Source organism: Podarcis raffonei, chromosome 8 (genome assembly GCF_027172205.1).
Source record: "Podarcis raffonei isolate rPodRaf1 chromosome 8, rPodRaf1.pri, whole genome shotgun sequence".
Taxonomy (NCBI): domain Eukaryota; kingdom Metazoa; phylum Chordata; class Lepidosauria; order Squamata; family Lacertidae; genus Podarcis; species Podarcis raffonei.
Window position 1 is genome coordinate 39,283,998 of NC_070609.1, and position 17,733 is coordinate 39,301,730.

Genomic DNA, 17,733 nt, shown 5'->3' on the forward strand with positions numbered 1-17,733 from the left:
GCCGGCATTGGTCCACAGCTTTCTGGGTCATGTGGCCAGCATGACTATACCACTTCTGGGGCAGTGGAACACCATGGTTGTATCCAATGGGTGAAATTCAGCGAAGCTTTACTAAGAGTAGACCCACTGCAATTATTAATTTACCCTGAGTAAAAGTTGAAAACTATCCCATAATCTTTAAAAATGGCTTACATCTGTATTTTTGTCTCTTGTCTGCAGGTGATGCAACAGAGGAAGAGAAAAGACTGAGCAAAACGGTTATGAAATATTGGGCTAATTTTGCTCGCAGTGGGTGAGTAATAGAATAGAATAGAATAGAATGCTGATGTTGTGTTACTGTAATATAGGCCTTTTTGAACCAGTGGGTGCATTTTGAATTTTGAGAGAATGTTATGGGCACAAGTCACAAAATGGCTGCCATGAAGGAGTGGCATAACACAAATGGCATAACACAAAATTAAACCACAGTCATGGCTCCTTTACTCTCTCTCTCACATACACTCCTCCAGGACAATCTATTGCTTAGCATGTGAAGTCAGCTATATCCTGCTAGCCCTCATTGTGGAGATACAGCTGTTAAAGGCAGAATAACCCTGTTTTTTTCTCCAGTGTCAATCCTACACTAAAGTCTAGGCTTCCATCAGATGCCCATTTACCTGGGAGTAAGCTCCATTAAACACTTACTTTGAAGGAGATGTATAAACCCTTGTACTGTAAGTGAAAATACAGCAAATTCTTAATGAGGGCCTGGCTTCCAGCTCCTGCAAAACAGGAGACATACCTCGGCCTCTTTGAAAATTTTTCACCATTTGAATTTGCCATTCTGGGTGAGGAATTATTTAACATCCACACACACTTACTATGTAGTATTTGCAATAAAATGACTTCTAGGGAGGGCTGACCACAGAAAAAATGCATCCCAGTTGCTGGAGGAAAAGGAAATATAAACTACGGAGATTTCAAGGACCACTAAAAATACGTAAGTGAAGAAAGCACACTAAAAGCAAGTGGACATTAGCAGCTGTTTAGGACCCTGGGGATCCTTACTGCATGGTGGTCAGACATCTCATTTATCAATCAGAGGTCTGACTTCACTTGGCAGATTGAAGATGTCATGCTAGCTCATTTCAGATAAAAATTACTTAAAAGAGTGGCTGCACATTTTGGTTGATACCGTATTTTTCGCTCTATAGGACGCACTTTTTCCCCTCCAAAAATGAAGGGGAAATGTGTGTGCGTCCTATGGAGCGAATGCAGGCTTCGCAGCGACGCGCCTGTCCTGGAGGCCGGAGGAGGAACAGAAGGGTCTCCTTCTGTTCCTTCTCCAGCTTCGCTGAAGGGCGCTGCACCTTCTCCCTCTCTGCGCAGCGCCTCTCCTGTGATGAACATAAGCCAATAGTGAGATGCAACTGCTTTGAAAGCTAATGCAATCTTAGGCTTCATTGACAGAATCATGTTCAGATTGTTGAAAACCGTATAGAGTCAGTCTATCCTGCATTAGCCAGGCAGCACCTGTAGTCTAGTGTCCAGCTCTGGGCGCTACATTTTAAGGACATTGGCCGGCTGGAGGTTTGGGGGGGGGGCGAGTGACCAGGGTGGTGAGATATATGTTCTATAGGCTTAAGGATGTGTCAGTGAAGCAAAACCCCTGACCCACAATCAGCGCCATAAAACATAGATTTGCACAGCAATATAGGCAGGAGGGTGTAGTGGGAAGAGCAGGAGCCTGTTTAGTTGGCTTGTGTGCCTTGCGAGGTGGTCAGGGTCCTACTTCCAGTGAAATGACCCCAAATTGTCCCACCATCACCCACAAGAGTGAGCATATTTGGGAAAACAGGTCCTGTGGGAAGCTGATGGCCTCTTTTTATGTTTTCTAGGAACCCGAACGGTGCTGGCCTGGTGAACTGGCCCCGGTACGATGCGGCTGAACAATACTTGGAAATAGGCTTAAAGCAGAAGCCAGCAAAGAAGCTGAAGGAGCAAGCAGTTAACTTTTGGACCAAGACCTTACCTGAAAAAATAGCTGAAAGCCAAAGGCGAACTGAATTATAAACCCTTAACCAGGCTCAGGTTGCTACAACACAGGAGATACTTTTTTGTTTCACTGGAAATGATTTCACAGAGAATTGTTATCCACAGTTTGATGTTTGGTCAGTTATTGTCCATTGCCCACCAATTTGTTGATCACTAACAAAATATAGATGGGGTTCTGATTACATTTGCAAGCTTCATAACTGAAGGGCTTATTTTAGGCCCACAGGCCTGATGAAGCGTCCTCATTCTGCCCACAAGACCATTCTTACCCTCCTTCCCTACAGCTCCATTAAGCATGATATGTCAGGTGCAGGGCAGGTAAAAGCAGGGCAGGTAGAATGCCATAGAGTGATGGACTGGGAAGTCCTAAGAGAAGTGACCTATAATGGAAAATGTACGATGTATATACAAAAAATCTGGGAAATGTACGAATACATTTTTTTTTAAAAAAGCACAAAATACATGAAAAGAACAAAAAAAGTAACAAACCAATAACGCATAACTAACATAATTAATGTTACTAATTAAGGCCTATAAACTCTCTTTTTTGAATGCAAAACACTTCAAATTTTGAATAAAACCTTTTGATTTCAAAATACAGTGGTACCTCGGGATGCGAACGAGATCCATTCCGGAGCCCCGTTCGCATCCTGAAGCGAACATAACTCGCGTCTGCGGGTCACGTTTCGGTGCTTCTGTGCATGCGCATGCGGTGAAACCCAGAAGTAATGCGCTCTGTTACTTCTGGGTCGCCGTGGAGTGCAACCGGAAAATGCCTAACCTGAAGCTTATTCATCCCGAGGTATGACTGTAAAGCTAAAACAAGTATCCTAGAGACATATACAAAGTTGTCCTAAGTAGCTTGCAAAAGCAGCACTTGCACTTGCGGGCCTGCTCACAAAGTGATGCTGGGCTTGTGGGGCACCGTGAGTGTGCCCAGCTTTGCAGCAATGGGCAGGGGTCGCTCTGGCAGCACACCCCGTCCCCACGGCCTTGCCCCCATGGTGCACCCACCCCAGGCACAGGCGGGGAATGCTCCACCACTGCTGGATATTCCTCTTCTGCAGCAATTCACAGGGCGTTGCTGATCTCAAATGATTGGGGAGAGGTTGTGACGGACTCTCCTGTGTAACGCTGCCACCACTCCTTGTCTATCTCCTGCAAAAGGGGTAGCCAGGGGGAGGGGAGTTAGGGACTCTAAGAAGGAGGGCAGCTGCCGCAGGGGGGGTGTCCATACCCTTCACCCAGCTAAGAAGGCTCCCTGGTTCTAAACCAGATGCTTTTGAGTGGCAAGGGCTTCTATTCCACCCCAAGGGCCACATGTCCACATGGGAAACTTCTTGGGGCTGAGAGCTTTCAGAGGAGGAAGTGGGACTGGAATACCCACCCTTATTTATTTGGCCTGCCAGGACACCCTCTCACACCCTCCCCCCAAAAGACTCCTCTCACCTTCAGCCTCTTGATATTCCTTGAGATCTGCCCCATGAGGTCCATGATGGTCTGCATGCTTGGCCACTCCACCTCTGTTGAGACAGGGAACCCTCTGTATAAAAAGAGTCGGCCTTTGAGGTACCACCAGGCTTTTTGCAGACAGGGAGCTGCTGTCCAGGACGTTTCCTAGTCTTGCCTCTTTCAGTGCCCATGAGCTCCATGGGTGGTAGAGATGGCCCAAGCCAACTCTCTTCGCTGTGAGCCAAACAACCCCAATGAGTGAGGAGCAGATGCCCACCTTGGCCCTGTTTTCCGAGTCTAAATACCCATTGCAGAGCTGCTTAAACTCTACTGCAGTCAGGGAACCGCAGGGAGGTCAATCATCACCCAACCACCCCTCCCATCAACCAGGCACCCTTTCCCAGGCAAGGGGGCAGCAAGGAACCGTGGTGTTATGGCCCCCCTTCTTACTGTTGGCCACGGGGTGGACAAGGAGGGTCTTGAGAGGAACAACGGGACTTAAGGGGGAGCTCTCCTTTCTGAGCAATTTAAGCCGCAGCCACTGCCCCTTTCGCTTCAGGAACATGACCAGGTCTTTGAGAAGCAGGATGTGAAGGTCCTAAGAGACACACACACACAGAGGGGGGTTGTTGCTCACCTGCTCCACTTACCCCAAGGAGAATATCAGGGTGTCAGGCTGCAGAATCAGACCAAAGGCCCCACAGGTCAGAGGGACAAAGGATGCCGGACCAAATCAGGCCCTTGCACCCATGTAGTCCATGTGCGTTTCAACTGCTGAGGCTCTACTTGTTTTAGGGATCATGTTCTAAAACTGCTTGGTTCTTTTAATCTTTTAAAAATATACCTGAGGTCCCTTTGCTTGGTCTGTCTAGCTCAGCCTTGTCTCCTCTGGTTGGCAGCAGTGGCTCTCCAGGTCTTTTAGACTCAAGACACCCACAGCCCACATTGATTCATGTCAGTAGAAAAGGGAGATATAAAAAGCCAACCGGAGAGGAAGCACACACAACCCTCCACTATAAGAGGTCTGTGCTCTCTCTCTCCCCCCCCTCTCTGTGTGTGTGTTTGGGTTTCGGAGGAGAGGTTGTTTCTTCCAACCACGTACCCACAGTCTTCAACTTGCTGATGCACAACTTCAGAGGCCCCTCATGGATCAGTTGATGGTCCTTCACGTCAAGGTTCTGCACAGCAGGGACAGGAAAAGGCATCATTTCAAAGAGGGAATGTTGGCCCCCCAAAAGAGAACATGTCTGGGTTTTCCCGGACACATGGCAACCCTATCCCCACCGCACCCAACACACACATATGTGGAGAGAAAGAGACCATCAGTGTGCTTGAAGATGTTATCCAGCAGCAGAGGGTAGCTGGTCAGGCACTGCATCTCAGATTCGAGGAAATCCTTCAGCTGGCACTGGTGACATTGAGGGCAGCTCTCGATTTCCTGGGAGAGGCAGAGAAGGAAGCAGGCAGACAACCTGTTTCTGGAGATCAGAGAGAGTTAGCTACCTCCAGGATCACAAGCAACCAAACAAGAGGGGAGCATGTTGCTGCTCAGCTCCTACTTGCCTATGGGCTTCTCCTTTGGGGCAGTTGGGCGGCCACTGTGAGAACAGGAAGCTGTCCCTCATTCCAAAGAAACCAAACCCTGGGAAAGTTCCTGGAATCTCATACCACTTGCAGATTGGGGTGCATACAACAATATTTTACCACTAGATCATCTGGTTGGTTCTCCTGCACTCTTGCATTTGCCCAAGGAGTGAGCAGCAGGGAGAAGAAGGCAGACTTTTTACCCCTCTCCCTGAATGGACCCCCCCCCCCCGGACATTGCCAAGCCAGCAATGGAAAAGGCCCTTGAGCAAAGTCTCCTCTTCACACACAGAATACCTGAATGATGCCCCGGAAGTAAACATCCTTCCACTTCTTGGTCTGGAGGAACTTCAGGGCCTTGGACTGCTGCATGCAGAATTTGATGACAGCCTCCTGGACCTCTTTGCTTGCACCCACACCAAACTATGGGGGAAGGAAGGAAGGGAGCAGGCAGGGAAGAAGAAACATGTCTGGTGAGCATCATGAAATCAAAAGCCCAACTCAACCAGAGACCCACAGGCAGCCCCCTCCCAGTCACTGCCAGCCTCCCTGCTCTGCTGTGGGATCATTACCTGGGAAAGGAGGAGGTCCTCGATCTCCTCAATGAGGGGCCCTTGCTCTTGCAGCTGCTTCATTGGCTCTGATAGAGAACCTGGGAGAACAGGGAAGAGAGATGGGAGGGGAGGGGAGGGTGAGAAGGGCAATGGGAGTGGGGGAGGGGCAGGGGAATGGCCTGCTTTAATATTATGCTTTTTTTTAAAGTGCCAGTTCCTCAGCAATGGAGGCAATGTGTCTCATTTATTTATGTCATTTACATCCCACCTTTTCCTCCAAGGAGTTTAAGGGGGTGTACGTGGATTTCCTCATTTAATCCTCACAACAACGCTGTGAGGTCGGGTAGGCTGAGAGGCAGCAACTGCCCCCCCACTGCCAAAGGCAGCTAAGTTATCCCATTCCTGAGGAGCATTGCTCTTGCGCTCATGCCGTGCTGCTTGTGGCCCTCCCTGAGAACAGGCTGCAGCTCTGGCTGGGCCTTTTGGGCCTGATCCTGCTGCTGGAAATGCACCCACGGAAGAGACCACCCAAGGATGCAGGTATGCGTGCCACTGAAGAAGTAAGGTGTGTATTTTAGGGCTGAGTGAAAAATGATCTCCCATAATTCCCCATCCTATTTGTGGTTGGTGAAAATGGAGGTGGGGAGCATTCTCCTGAATATTTGGGACGGGGGAGATGGTAATTCTGCTGCAATTTGGATGGTGACAAAAAAGGAAACACAGGAAATTCTTTGGAAAACTCTCTGGTAAAATTGTTGGCTCATGTAACACCCAGCATGGGATTTAGAAAGCTCAAATAATCCAGGAGCATCTTTAAAACCTGGGCATGCCTCCGCTCTAGCCCGTGACTTTACCTTCTGTGCAACCAAGACCACACTGGACCAACAACTAAGCCAAATAAATTTCTCCAAAGGAGCAAGATAGTTCCCGTGTCAAAGGATCAAATGAAGACAGTTATTCAAAGAAGAGGTTTCCAAAGTCATTGGATCAGATGAAGACAGTTATTCAAAGGAGAAAGAGGTTTCTCTGAAGATGTCCACAAAGTCAACTAATCTGAAGGCTTTTCAACTGATCCAACTGACAGGGCTTCCAACTGACAGAAGGATCATTTCAAACAATTCAAATGGCCTCCCTGGAAACAAAACATTCCACAGCCGGTTGTGAGGTCAGAGCCTGGCCAAGGACTGGACCCAGTGGGCTCTGGGCTCCAGGCATGCTCTCTCTGCCAGGCCCATGTCACCACTTGGCAACTTCAGGCAGCTGTCAAGTCCCTGGCCCACCCCTGCATTTACCCCCTAGCAGGAGGCTTAGGCAGCTGCATCTAGGCTCCCCTTAGAGTTCCCCCAAATCCTCCCAACTTTGCACCCCTTTGGAGAAATGAAGGAAATAAGGCAGGACATGACTCTGATCCAGTTTCTGGCACCTCCTAAAACTCACCTGTTTGCCCAGTTGTTGGCTGGCTAGTGGTCCATTGTATGGTCATTGTGTTTTATTGGTTCTAGTGGTTTGGATGTTATATTAAATGTTAGTATTTGTGGGCTTCATTGGATTATGGAACTGTTATAGTAAAATCTTTGGGCTCACTTGGATTGCCAAACAAAGACACCAGCCAGGAATATAGGAGCAACATAGCAGCCGGTAGGTCTGATCTTTATTCAAAAGACAGTTGCAACAGGACTTCCACCCACCACATGGAAGAAGCAGGAAGTATTTACAAAATTGAATTGTGTTGGTTTGGGGGATGGTCTGGGGCTGCAGTGTCCTGTTTAACTGGAAACAACCCCCCACCACCACCTTAATAAAAATTCTGGTAACAGAACTACCTTCTCTCTCTGCCTGGATTCTCACCCACATTCTCTAGGCATCTTTTTAAAAACATGTTTGTGCACCTAGAGGCCTTTCTTGGTGTTTTACTGTTGTTGTTTTTTACATGAAAACTCCAGCTTTTGTCTGAGGAACGCAAAGTGGGGTACAAGGTACAATTCCTCTCCAAATTATCCTCACAATAACCCTGTGAGGTAGGGTAGGCTGGGAGTCTGAAACCTGGTCCAAGGTCACCCAGTGAGCTTTATAGCCAAGAGGGGATTTGAACCCTGGACACTCGGGTCCTAGTCAAGTCTGGACACCCTGGTATATTATCATTTTAACTGCCCTGTTTTGTTAGCTCCATTTCACCCCTGTAGCTCAAAGCCCATCTAGTCCAGCCTCATGGTAGCAAACCAGATCCTCTTCTGGAAAGCCCACAAGCAGGACCAGAGCGCAGCAACAACAGCAGCAGGGCTTCCCCCACTTGGGAGTCCCAGCAACTGGTATTTGGGGGCACTCCTCACTGCCTCTGATACTGGAAGTTGTAGAGGGCTGTTGCGGCTTTTAATGATGAAACAAGCACACCCTTGCGGAGGAATGACTTCCAGTGAAACTGGGTGAATTTAAATACCAGGCAGCCACTAGAGGGTGCAACAGACACACATTAGCTCCTGTTGCAACTGGGGGTGCAGTGGGGTGGTAGGGGGCGATGCTGATGCTGATAATAATAATAATAATAATAATAATAATAATAATAATAATAATTATACCCCACCCATCTGGCTGAGTTTTCTGAGCCACTCTGGGCAGCTCCCAATCGAGTGTTAAAAACAATACAGCATTAAATATTAATGCTAGTTAACCTCAGTAATTTATTACATTGTGCCTTTATTTATTTAGCGTATTTTTACCCTCCTCTTCAGCCACAAAGGCTCCCACAGTGACTTACATTAAATCAGAACAAGACATACAGCGGTACCTCGGGTTACATACGCTTCAGGTTGCATACACTTCAGGTTACAGACTCCGCTAACCCAGAAATAGCGCTTCAGGTTAAGAACTTTGCTTCAGGATGAGAACAGAAATTGTGCTCCGGTGGCGCGGCTGCAGCAGGAGGCCCCATTAGCTAAAGTGGTGCTTCAGGTTAAGAACAGTTTCAGGTTAAGAACGGACCTCTGGAACGAATTAAGTACTTAACCCGAGGTATCACTGTATAGGCATTTATATAGACACTGTATATGGAAAATAAAAGTATTTGTAATGTTAATTGGTCTTGATTACTTAGTCTGATGTAAAAAAAAAGTCTTTGGACTAGGACCTGGCAGGCCAAGATCCCCCCCCCCCTTCGCCCATGCTGCGGCTCCTTGATCCAGCCCTTGCATTGCATTGCATACAACGCTAAGCATACACTGAGCAGACCCACTTAAATTATGGTTATATCCCTTTTTGTCAGTGGGTAGTCGGAATAACAAGAGATGTGTAGCCTGCACTACCTTGCAGGGCTGTTGTGAGGATTCAACAGGGAGGTGGCCATGGGGGGGGCAGGGTTGCATGGAGGCTCCTGCTCAGTTGCAATCCCATGGCCAGCCTTGTGAGCTCCCAGTTGGAGAAAGAGCACTGAGGGGCAGAGACATTCTTGTTCCACATGTGGCAGTGGGAGGAAGGTGGGCGCCTTGCCTGAGAAAGTGTGACCTGCAAGGAGAAGCTATGGCCCTTGAGTAAGCACGGCGGCAGCAGCGCCTCAGGCAGGCGCCCACTCCTTCACTTGACCGGGGTGTGGGGTGGGCACTTCCTCTGCCACCCAGCCGGCCAACTCCCAGTAGCCCCAACATCCACCAAGGCCAGTAGTTAGTGAAGAAGTGAGTTGTGAAGCTGAAGATGGCTTCTTGAAAGTTTTCTATGTGCATAAAGAAAAAACAGAAAAACTTTTATTGTGGTTTCCAATAACCCATGTGAATAATCAGCTCTCACCCTTCTGCTTTTGGGTCTTGTCTTTCTTGAAGCCTAGATGGGTTTTTGCCCTTCCACATTCCATAAGTTGCTGACAGCAGCAGCAGAGCGATTCTAACAACTCAGGCCTGAGGCAATATTCTGATTACCTTTTATCATGCTGAGATCAGCAGGTTTCGTAGTCCAAATAAACTGGGTGTTCTTCATAAGCCAAGGCCCTTCATTCATTTGTGCTCCAGGGATGTTGAGAGCACCCAGAAATGGCTGTTTCTCCAACAGGTGAGATCACACGTTTCAACCTCTGCACATTTTGCAAGGAAAGGCAACATGATAGATCAGGCATGTCCAAAGTCCGTTTTGGGGGCCTAATTAATCCGGCCCCTGTAGCAGTTTATTTCCTTGGGTAAAATCCTGAAAAAAAACCTCAACAACTTTGGTCGGCCCTCACGGCCCTTCACTTCATCAAATCTGGCCCTCTTTGAAAAAAGTTTGGACACCACTGTGATAGATGTTTATAACATTATGTATGACAGAGTAAAAGTGTATGGATAAAAGTTTTTCTCCCTCATAATGCTGGAACTTGTGGACATTCAATGAAGCTGAAGGTTGGAAGATTCAGGACGAATAAAGTACTTTTTCATGCAGGGCATAGTTAAACTGTGGAACTCACTGTCACAGGAGGCAGTGGTGGCCACCAACTTAGATGCCTTAAAAAGAGGATCAGACCCATTCATGGAGGAAAAGGCTATCAATGGTTACTAGTACCCACAATGGCTATGCTCTGCCTCCATGACTGGAGTCAGTAACTCCTCTCATACCATTTCCTGGAAACCACAGGAGGGGAGAGTGCTCATGTGCTCAAGTCCTGCTTGAGGGTTTCCCACAGGCATGAGAACATGATGCTGGACTGGGTGGGCCATTGGCTTGATCCAGCAGGCTGTTCTTCTGTAAAAGCAGAGCCCTGCTTATGTTGCAAATGCAGGGGTCAGCTGCCACCTCTGCTTTCACCCCCTCTGGGCATGATGGACACCTATGGCAAAGGGTGAAAAGGCACCCCAACAGCATTTCATGTACAAAAGCCAATGAAGCAGTGCATCCATTGCACCCGAGGGCAGTGGGCAAGCTTGGGAGCCCAGGGCAGGTTGTGTGACATACACAACTCTGTTCCCCATCATCCCGCCCCCTCTCCCTTGCCCCCACCCAGCGTCTGCTGCCTCACTCTGCCTATTGGTAGGGCCAGGCCTGTGAGCATTTCATCTCCTTGGTGGATTATCCTTTGTTGTCATGGACAGGGGCTGGGACTGTTTGTCGCAGCATCCCCAGTGGCAAGATGATGCTATTCACGTCCACTTCCATTGGAAGGAAGCCTCCTCCCCACAATGCTCTGATGATGCACCTTAAGTAGTTGTTGCTGCTATTACATTTCTACCCCACCTTTCCTCCAAGGAGCTCAAGGAGACACACAACAGTTCTCCCCCTCTCCATTTTATTCTCACAACCATAGGGAGGAAAACAACAGCTCCTGCAATAAGCTACTTGAGCGAGTGGGTGGCGATAGAAGGGCAACCTGTTCTTCCTCCTCATGGATTCTTTCTCTTTTAGCAACTACTTTTGCTTTTCCCTTCCTCCATGCCACTCCAATTTTTTTTGTTCAAGCCAGTTAGTATGAGTTACTTTGTGCTAGTGCCTCTGTATTAGCCAAGTGTGAAGCTTGTGCTCAGAATAGCTTTGTGTGCCGTGACTAATCAACCTTAAGTTTTCTTTGTCCTTTCAACCAGTAATCTTATCAGACTATTTCTGTATGCACTCTGCTGTAACATATTTGCCAACCTTTGACAACAACCACCTTGTGAGGTAGATTAGTTTAGGAGACAGTGCCTTGCCAGAAGTCAGCCAAGTGAGCTTCATGACTGAGCATGGATTTCAACTCCAGTCCTCGGGGTCCTAGTCCAACACTCCAACCATTGCACCATACTGTCAGTGATGCTGAATCCTATTATCAGTGGACCACCCAAAGCTTCATTTCTCCAGAAAGCAGTCATTGTTGTTGTTGCAGAGAGCAAATCGTGTCTGCAAGTCATCTGTCTTGTGACTATGTGACCCATCTGCTTTTTGTCTCTTTTGGATGGGTTGCCTGCACTGCTGAAATGTGATTCATTGTTTGATTGATCAATGGCTGTATCTATATCAGTTCTGATATTCTGCCCATGTTTTATTCTTTTCATTCATTTGCCGCTTCCCGTGAAACATCCTGAAGTGATTTAACAATAAAAACATCCAAAGTAAAACCATTTCAAAAGTCCAATACAGATTCAAACTGGGATAAAAAAAAATCTCCACAGAAAAGGCTTGTTAAAAAAGGGATTTCATAAGCACTGAAAACAGCGTAGTGATGCACACACTTAGGAGTAAGCCCCATTGAAACAAGCAGCAAGTCTTCCAAACAAACCTGACCCAACAATGAGTTTCTCTCACATACATACCGGATTGGGTTATAAGCCACCTCCGTGGCTACCTTGGAGGAAGGGGGGGCACAGATGGCGAACAACAGGGAAAAGGCTACATTTTCCCACTCCCTCACAATATGGAGATCTCTGTTTCAGCGTTTGCCCCATGCCCTGTTTGTGAGCTCAGTTTCGGGCCTCCTGGGTCACACACCTGTAGCAGGTGCTTCTATCACTGTTATTTATTATTTATTCTAGAAAGCGCTAAAATCTACTACGCACTACAAGGGAGTGAAATGAACAGGCTCTGACCTGCAAGCTGATGATATAATCTTTTAATCTACACAAGGCTGGTTTGCTGAGGACTCACCTTTTCCTAAGGGAAGCTGTCTCTCTGTCTGACTGTCTCCTTTTTCTCCAGCCAAACTTGTCTACTAGCTCGCTTCCCAGTCCCCTCAGGCTTCTCCTGTGGGCCTCTAGCTCAGTTTTCAATCCTCTTTCTGAAACAGGTTTCCTAGCCTGTGGAGCCTTTGGCACAAACACAGACCCATCCCACATTCATCTGGTCCAGTTTCCACCTGTTCTCCTGAGAACAGGTGCCGACTTCCCCTTCTCAGGGTGAGATGAAACTCATTTGGTGCAGAAAGGATTCTCAGGTGTATCTCTATATAAGGTCACATCTGCACCATCTATTTTGTTAGCATATACAGCAGCAAAAGTCAACTGCAGTTCAATGAATCCTTGGCTGCAACACACTTGCTCACACCTTTGTTCTCAGAAGGTAAGATTCAAGATGACCGCAGGCCTCAAGGTCCAGAGAAAGTGTGAGGAGGAGGAAGTGGAAAATAGGATATACAAGCTAAGATGCATCAGTCAAAACCTGAAAGGATACAGGAAAGCCAGCAGAGATAAAAAGATACAAGACTAGTCTGGGAATCTGGAGGTCCCTTACCATCTAAGCTCCAAGCAAACCTTTCTTGGCAAGCTGAGTTGCACTCTTAACTTCCAACACACACTTTAAACAGTCTTGCCTTCCCCCATAGACTCCTGAAAACTGTCATTGCTAAGGATGCTGAGAGTAGCTAGGAGGCACCTATTCCCTTCAGAGCTACCAGTCAGTGTTGGTAGACTAGAAGAAATCTAAGGCCAAATCCTGTACCAGCAGCTGTGGTATAAGGCAGCCTATGTTTCTCTCTGTTCAGCTTCTTACTCAACTTTAATGTTAATTTTTGTGTTCTGGAAACTAGCACCGAACTAAGCAGCATTGTGTTGATAGGGGTCTGCTAAGATACCAGAAGCAAGCAAGCAGAGACCTTTATACAAATGCGGTATCCAGCAAGGAACTTCTTTCCCAAAGGGCAAACTTGACCATGTTTCTCCTACTTGGATAAAGAAATGTCTCAAGCACAATGGCAAGGAAGGAGGAGCACCTTTGCTGTTCCAGTGAGAGGGTGGGTAAATACATGCATGTTCTGCCCTGCAGAAGATTTTCTTATGGGGTTCTCCAACCTATATTTATTCCTAGTGTTAGGAATTTCACCTGCTGGATGGGCACATTGCAACTGTACACAGACTTGAAGTAGCCCAAAGGCTCAAAAAGCAGCCAGTGGTCCTGCAGACCTAGGGAGTTTCAAAAGAAAGGAGTATTTCACCAGGAAAAACTATTCAGAGTAAATGGGAGAAAGGCACATCTACTAGGCTTTTTTTTTTTTTTTTTTTTACTTCTATGGACCTCCTGGAGTCTTCTGGTCCTGCTTTGCTGGCCGTCGGGGAAAACTTCATAATACTAGTTTAATCAGATATAGGGATTTGGGGTTGTCAAAAGCCTACTTAGTACCATGGATAAAATGCACCCAATTTGGGGCATGTTTGTAGTGGTTTAACTACAAAAGGTTCATTTCAGTCATTTTCATGTTTGTCATCTGGTTTCAAACGATTGGAAAGTCTGCAGACTTGCGTTACAGGCTCCCATTAGCCTTTAAAAAGGCTATACAGACCACACCCAGCCAACACAGTTCAAAGTTGTCAAGTTTAAAATACTTTTATTTTTCTGAAAACATTTTTCTTCCTTTTATCTGTATGAAAGAGCAATTACAAAATAGGAAAATTGTCTCCTTTTTTCAAAATGCATTTTTAGGTGCAGCAGCTGCATTTATCCGACAGTGGTTCTTTGCAGACACAACTCTTGGCACATTTGGCGCATCCAGCTGGGCAACAGGAGCAGCAGCCTGAAAGAGATGGGCAAAAAATGACACTGGATGTTTAGCGTGCCAAAGAGATTAATGACCTTTAGTAATTTAATTGGCTGGCATTATAACAAATTAAGAGGGATAGTGAAATGTCTCAAGCACAATAAGGAAGAAGGAAAAGTGGTTAAGGTGCCATCAGTTGTATAAGGTGTACAATGACTGCACAGCAAATACAGATACAAACGTAACTAGCCCAAAATCTGAAGTCACTTTTGGCAGATCAACAGCTTCAAAAAAAATATGAGAGGAAAACCAATTCTTCCAGTTTACAAAAGCTTTCATGCCTCCTTGTGTCAAGCAGTTGTCAGCCAACAAGGGGAACTTTCTCTATTTATTTTCCCCTGATGCTGGGCATTTAATAAGCCTGGCATGATTTGCATTGGGTATGGGTGAGAGAAATACAGAAGTTCAAGTTTAGGAAGTTTCCCTAAATTCAAAATTAATACCAAGAGATGTTAACTTTTAATGAATTTGTTCAAGAATAGAAAGATCTTAACCTTGTGAAAGGACAAGCCTTGGAAAGGAGGCTTATAAGGGCAAACATTATGTCCAATCCTATGTATATTTTGTCAGAATCAAGTCCCAAATAGTTCAGTGAGAATCACTCTCAAGTACACATGCTAGGACTGCATTGCAAGTTCCTGTGTGAGATCAGCTGCCAACACCATTCATTTAGAGCACATGGCTGCTCCCCTGTATCCTGGAAATTGTAGATTACCCTTCAGTGCTGTGGTTCCCAGCACCCTTAACAAACTACCATTCCCAGGATTCTTGGGGAGGGGGGAGAAGCCATATGCTTTAAACATAGTGTGAATTTACCTGCAAAACTCTTAGCTTCTAGGTTTTAACCAGCTCCTTCTGATGCATGGAACTTTTATTGGGTTCACAAAGAGATACTCACTTTTTTTGCATGAAGTGCATTTGCAATTTTTGCATTTGCAGGAGCCGGCACATGAACAAGAGCCACCTGGAAGGGAGAGAAATATACATGCCACTGAGTTAAATTAAAATAAAACTCCACCCTTTGTCCCTTTCAACAGAAATATATGCTTGCACTGAAGCTACTGAAACCAATGGCTTTAGGGTTGCATATTGCCATCTATCCCTATAGGATGGAAGAATAAAATTCAGAAGTAAATTGGAGGCAAAGCTCCTAAGTTTAATGAGAATGCTTTGGGAGAGTTCCAGGACTCAGAAGCCAAAAAGGGTAAGTTCCCAGAGTTTATACTGTGGGCTTCTTTCTTAAGTGGGACTGCTTTGTGACAGGGAATAGTACCACTAGCTTGGATCAAGCACTAGAGCCAGTTCTAAAGTGTAGAAAGACTTATGTTCTGAGAATCTGAACAGAGATCACAAGTTCTTAAACAAGTTAGTTACTAAGCATCCCACTATTTACCCAATTAATGAATGCATTGGGACAACTGTAAGCAAGAATCTCCAGGGTCACAGATTCCCAGAGAGTGCTGCAATACTTTTTTTTCATAGTAGTAACATTTAAGTGCAGAAGTGGCTAGCTTCAGTGCATCAGAGTACTTTCAAGGTGATCAGCACTGCCAAAGCAGGCATCTGAAGAGCAAGGAAATCACATTTTTGCTCAATATGATTTTGTGGATGCTGTAAGGAGGCTGAACAGAGGAAGGACGGGTCTGCTCAAATACATCATCACACCTGGCATCAGTAAGCATGGCAATTGTAGGCCTGTAGATGCCGGTGGCTAAAACTGATTAAAGATAAAGGTAAAGGGATCCCTGACCATTAGGTCCAGTCGTGGCCGACTCTGGGGTTGCGGCGCTCATCTCGCTTTATTGGCTGAGGGAGCTGGCGTACAGCTTCCAGGTCATGTGTCCAGCATGACTAAGCCGCTTCTGGCGAACCAGAGTAGCACACGGAAACGCCGTTTACCTTCCTGCCGGAGCAGTACCTATTTATCTACTTGCACTCTGACGTGCTTTCGAACTGCTAGGTGGGCAGGAGCAGGGACCGAGCTCACCCTGTTGCGGGGATTTGAACCTCCGACCTTCTGATCAGCAAGTCCTAGGCTCTGTGGTTTAACCTACAGCGCCACCCACATCCTGTATCTTAAAAGGGCTGTTGAAAGCAGGACTCCCAATGAAAATGGATGCTGCAATTTACTTAGAAATAAATATTTACTTAGAAATTTACTTAGAAATAAATTTACTTAGAAATAAATATTTGTGTAGTAAAGTGCTTGAGAATCACACCCTTTAAAAACATCTCCTGTGGTCCGTCCCCCCCCCCATGCAAGCTATATAAGAGTATAGGAAGCAACCCTTATTGGAGACTCCGCCTCCACCCACCCCCTGCTCTCTTTAGACGGCAATGTGTGCTAAGCCCAGGGCACTGCAGCATTTGGGATCCTTTGTGCTCATTCTGCAGAACTGCCCCCACAAATGCCCATTTTTCCTAGCCGGGCAGCTTGTCCATCTGCTTCAGCCTTCTGCCACCCCGTACCCTCCAGATGCTGTTGGGACTGACTCCCATCAATCCCGGCCAACACAGCCCATCCGTCGGGGATTATGGGTGTTGTTGTCCAACACATCTGGAAGACAGAAGGCTGGGGCGAACCTGCTCTAAGTTACCTACCAGGCTCAGCAGCAGCTCTGCAGAGGTACAGACAAAAGTTTGAGAACAGGGATGGAACCTGGGGCCGTCTGGGTGCAGAGCGCGCTCTTTGAGCCACCGATCCCTGGCTCTTTCTTAAAGCAGTCGAGCAAGTGGAATGAAGACTCACCAGTGGCGCAGGCGCAGTCCTGAGGATCCATCGCAGTTGCAGGAGTGATCACAGATCGGAGGATTAAACGAGGCAAGAGATGATGTGTGGCCTGAGGGCAGCCTCTGCCGGCATATTTATAAGCAGCCGGAAGGCAGGCGCGGCGAGTGCAAAGCGCCCGCCCCTTTCCTGCGCACGGACCGGCTCCGGACGGCGGGCAGAGGCGGCGAGGGGTGCAAAAGCGAAACCCACGCAGCGCCGCGTGCAAAGGAAGGCGGCCCCCGCGCGGCCCCGTGCGCACCTTTCGTAATCGGCGCCCTTGCCAAAGGTCCAGCCTCTCCTCCCCTCCGCTTATGGAGCTGCGTGCAAAAATTAGTCTCGCTTTCCCTGAAGCATTGCACGATCGAGCCGTCGGCTCCGCGTGCAAATATCGACCGCTTCCAGGCGGGGGAGGCGCATGAAAGATTTTGCAAGGAGGGGGAAAACTTGCAGTGAGAGGGAAATTCAGTGACGGGTCATTTTCTCTTCCCGTTGGAAGAGCGTATCCATGTTTACTTGTGTAGATCTGAAATGGATTTCGTTATTTAAAGCATTAAAAAGAGATTGTGGTTGTTGTAAACAAAATCTGCCCTTTTTCCCTTATGGGGTATCCAAGAACATGGTCATCAACACAAAAAGGAGCCCAGATAAATGCAAGTGAAAAAACGGTCCCAGTACTGAAGCTTTCAATATTAAAAGACGCCGCGCAAAATGAAAAAGTGATTGGAAGGGGGGAAAGTAAGCTCTATTTCTTCGTTACCCTGTGCATTTAAAGTATAGCTGAGCTGCCATTTTATTTAGGGCATCCCTTCCCAGCAGGGGATTAATCTGAACTCAGGAGGACTGGATCCTGAGACCTGTTTACAATTGTGGGACTCAGTGCTGTGACA

At 46.9% G+C, this 17,733-nt stretch overlaps 2 protein-coding genes and 1 long non-coding RNA gene across 5 annotated transcripts in view; 1 reads left to right on the plus strand and 2 right to left on the minus strand.

Annotated features, from left to right (window-relative positions):
- LOC128419108 (fatty acyl-CoA hydrolase precursor, medium chain-like) overlaps nucleotides 1-2,218 on the plus strand; it is a 27,609-nt gene extending 25,391 nt beyond the window's left edge. For all 3 annotated transcript variants that reach the window (XM_053399454.1, XM_053399453.1, XM_053399452.1), the window contains exons 14-15: nucleotides 220-292; nucleotides 1,878-2,218. In XM_053399454.1, coding sequence (XP_053255429.1) covers nucleotides 220-292; nucleotides 1,878-2,052 — 248 coding nt within the window. In that variant the 3' untranslated portion in view covers nucleotides 2,053-2,218. The remainder of the gene's footprint in view (nucleotides 1-219; nucleotides 293-1,877) is intronic.
- Nucleotides 1-4,421, minus strand: part of LOC128419109 (uncharacterized) — a 9,317-nt gene extending 4,896 nt beyond the window's left edge. Inside the window, exon 1 of the long non-coding RNA XR_008331809.1 lies at nucleotides 3,484-4,421. This is a non-coding gene — a long non-coding RNA (uncharacterized LOC128419109). The remainder of the gene's footprint in view (nucleotides 1-3,483) is intronic.
- A 9,425-nt stretch (nucleotides 4,422-13,846) lies between these two features.
- Nucleotides 13,847-17,015, minus strand: LOC128419110 (metallothionein). The gene is made up of 3 exons (XM_053399455.1): nucleotides 16,826-17,015; nucleotides 14,975-15,040; nucleotides 13,847-14,052 (listed from the first exon to the last, which is right to left on the minus strand). The coding sequence occupies exons 1-3, from the start codon at nucleotides 16,854-16,856 to the stop codon at nucleotides 13,958-13,960; spliced, it is 192 nt and encodes a 63-aa protein (XP_053255430.1). The 5' UTR covers nucleotides 16,857-17,015; the 3' UTR covers nucleotides 13,847-13,957.
- Nucleotides 17,016-17,733: the final 718 nt, after the last annotated feature.

Coding starts and splice junctions, on each gene's coding strand:
- LOC128419110 (XM_053399455.1), bottom strand. CDS start 16,856: ATGGATCCTCAGGACTGCGCCTGCGCCACTG. Junction 15,041..16,825: donor GGACTGCGCCTGCGCCACTG/GTGAGTCTTCAT, acceptor TCTCCCTTCCAG/GTGGCTCTTGTTCATGTGCC. Junction 14,053..14,974: donor ATGCACTTCATGCAAAAAAA/GTGAGTATCTCT, acceptor CATCTCTTTCAG/GCTGCTGCTCCTGTTGCCCA.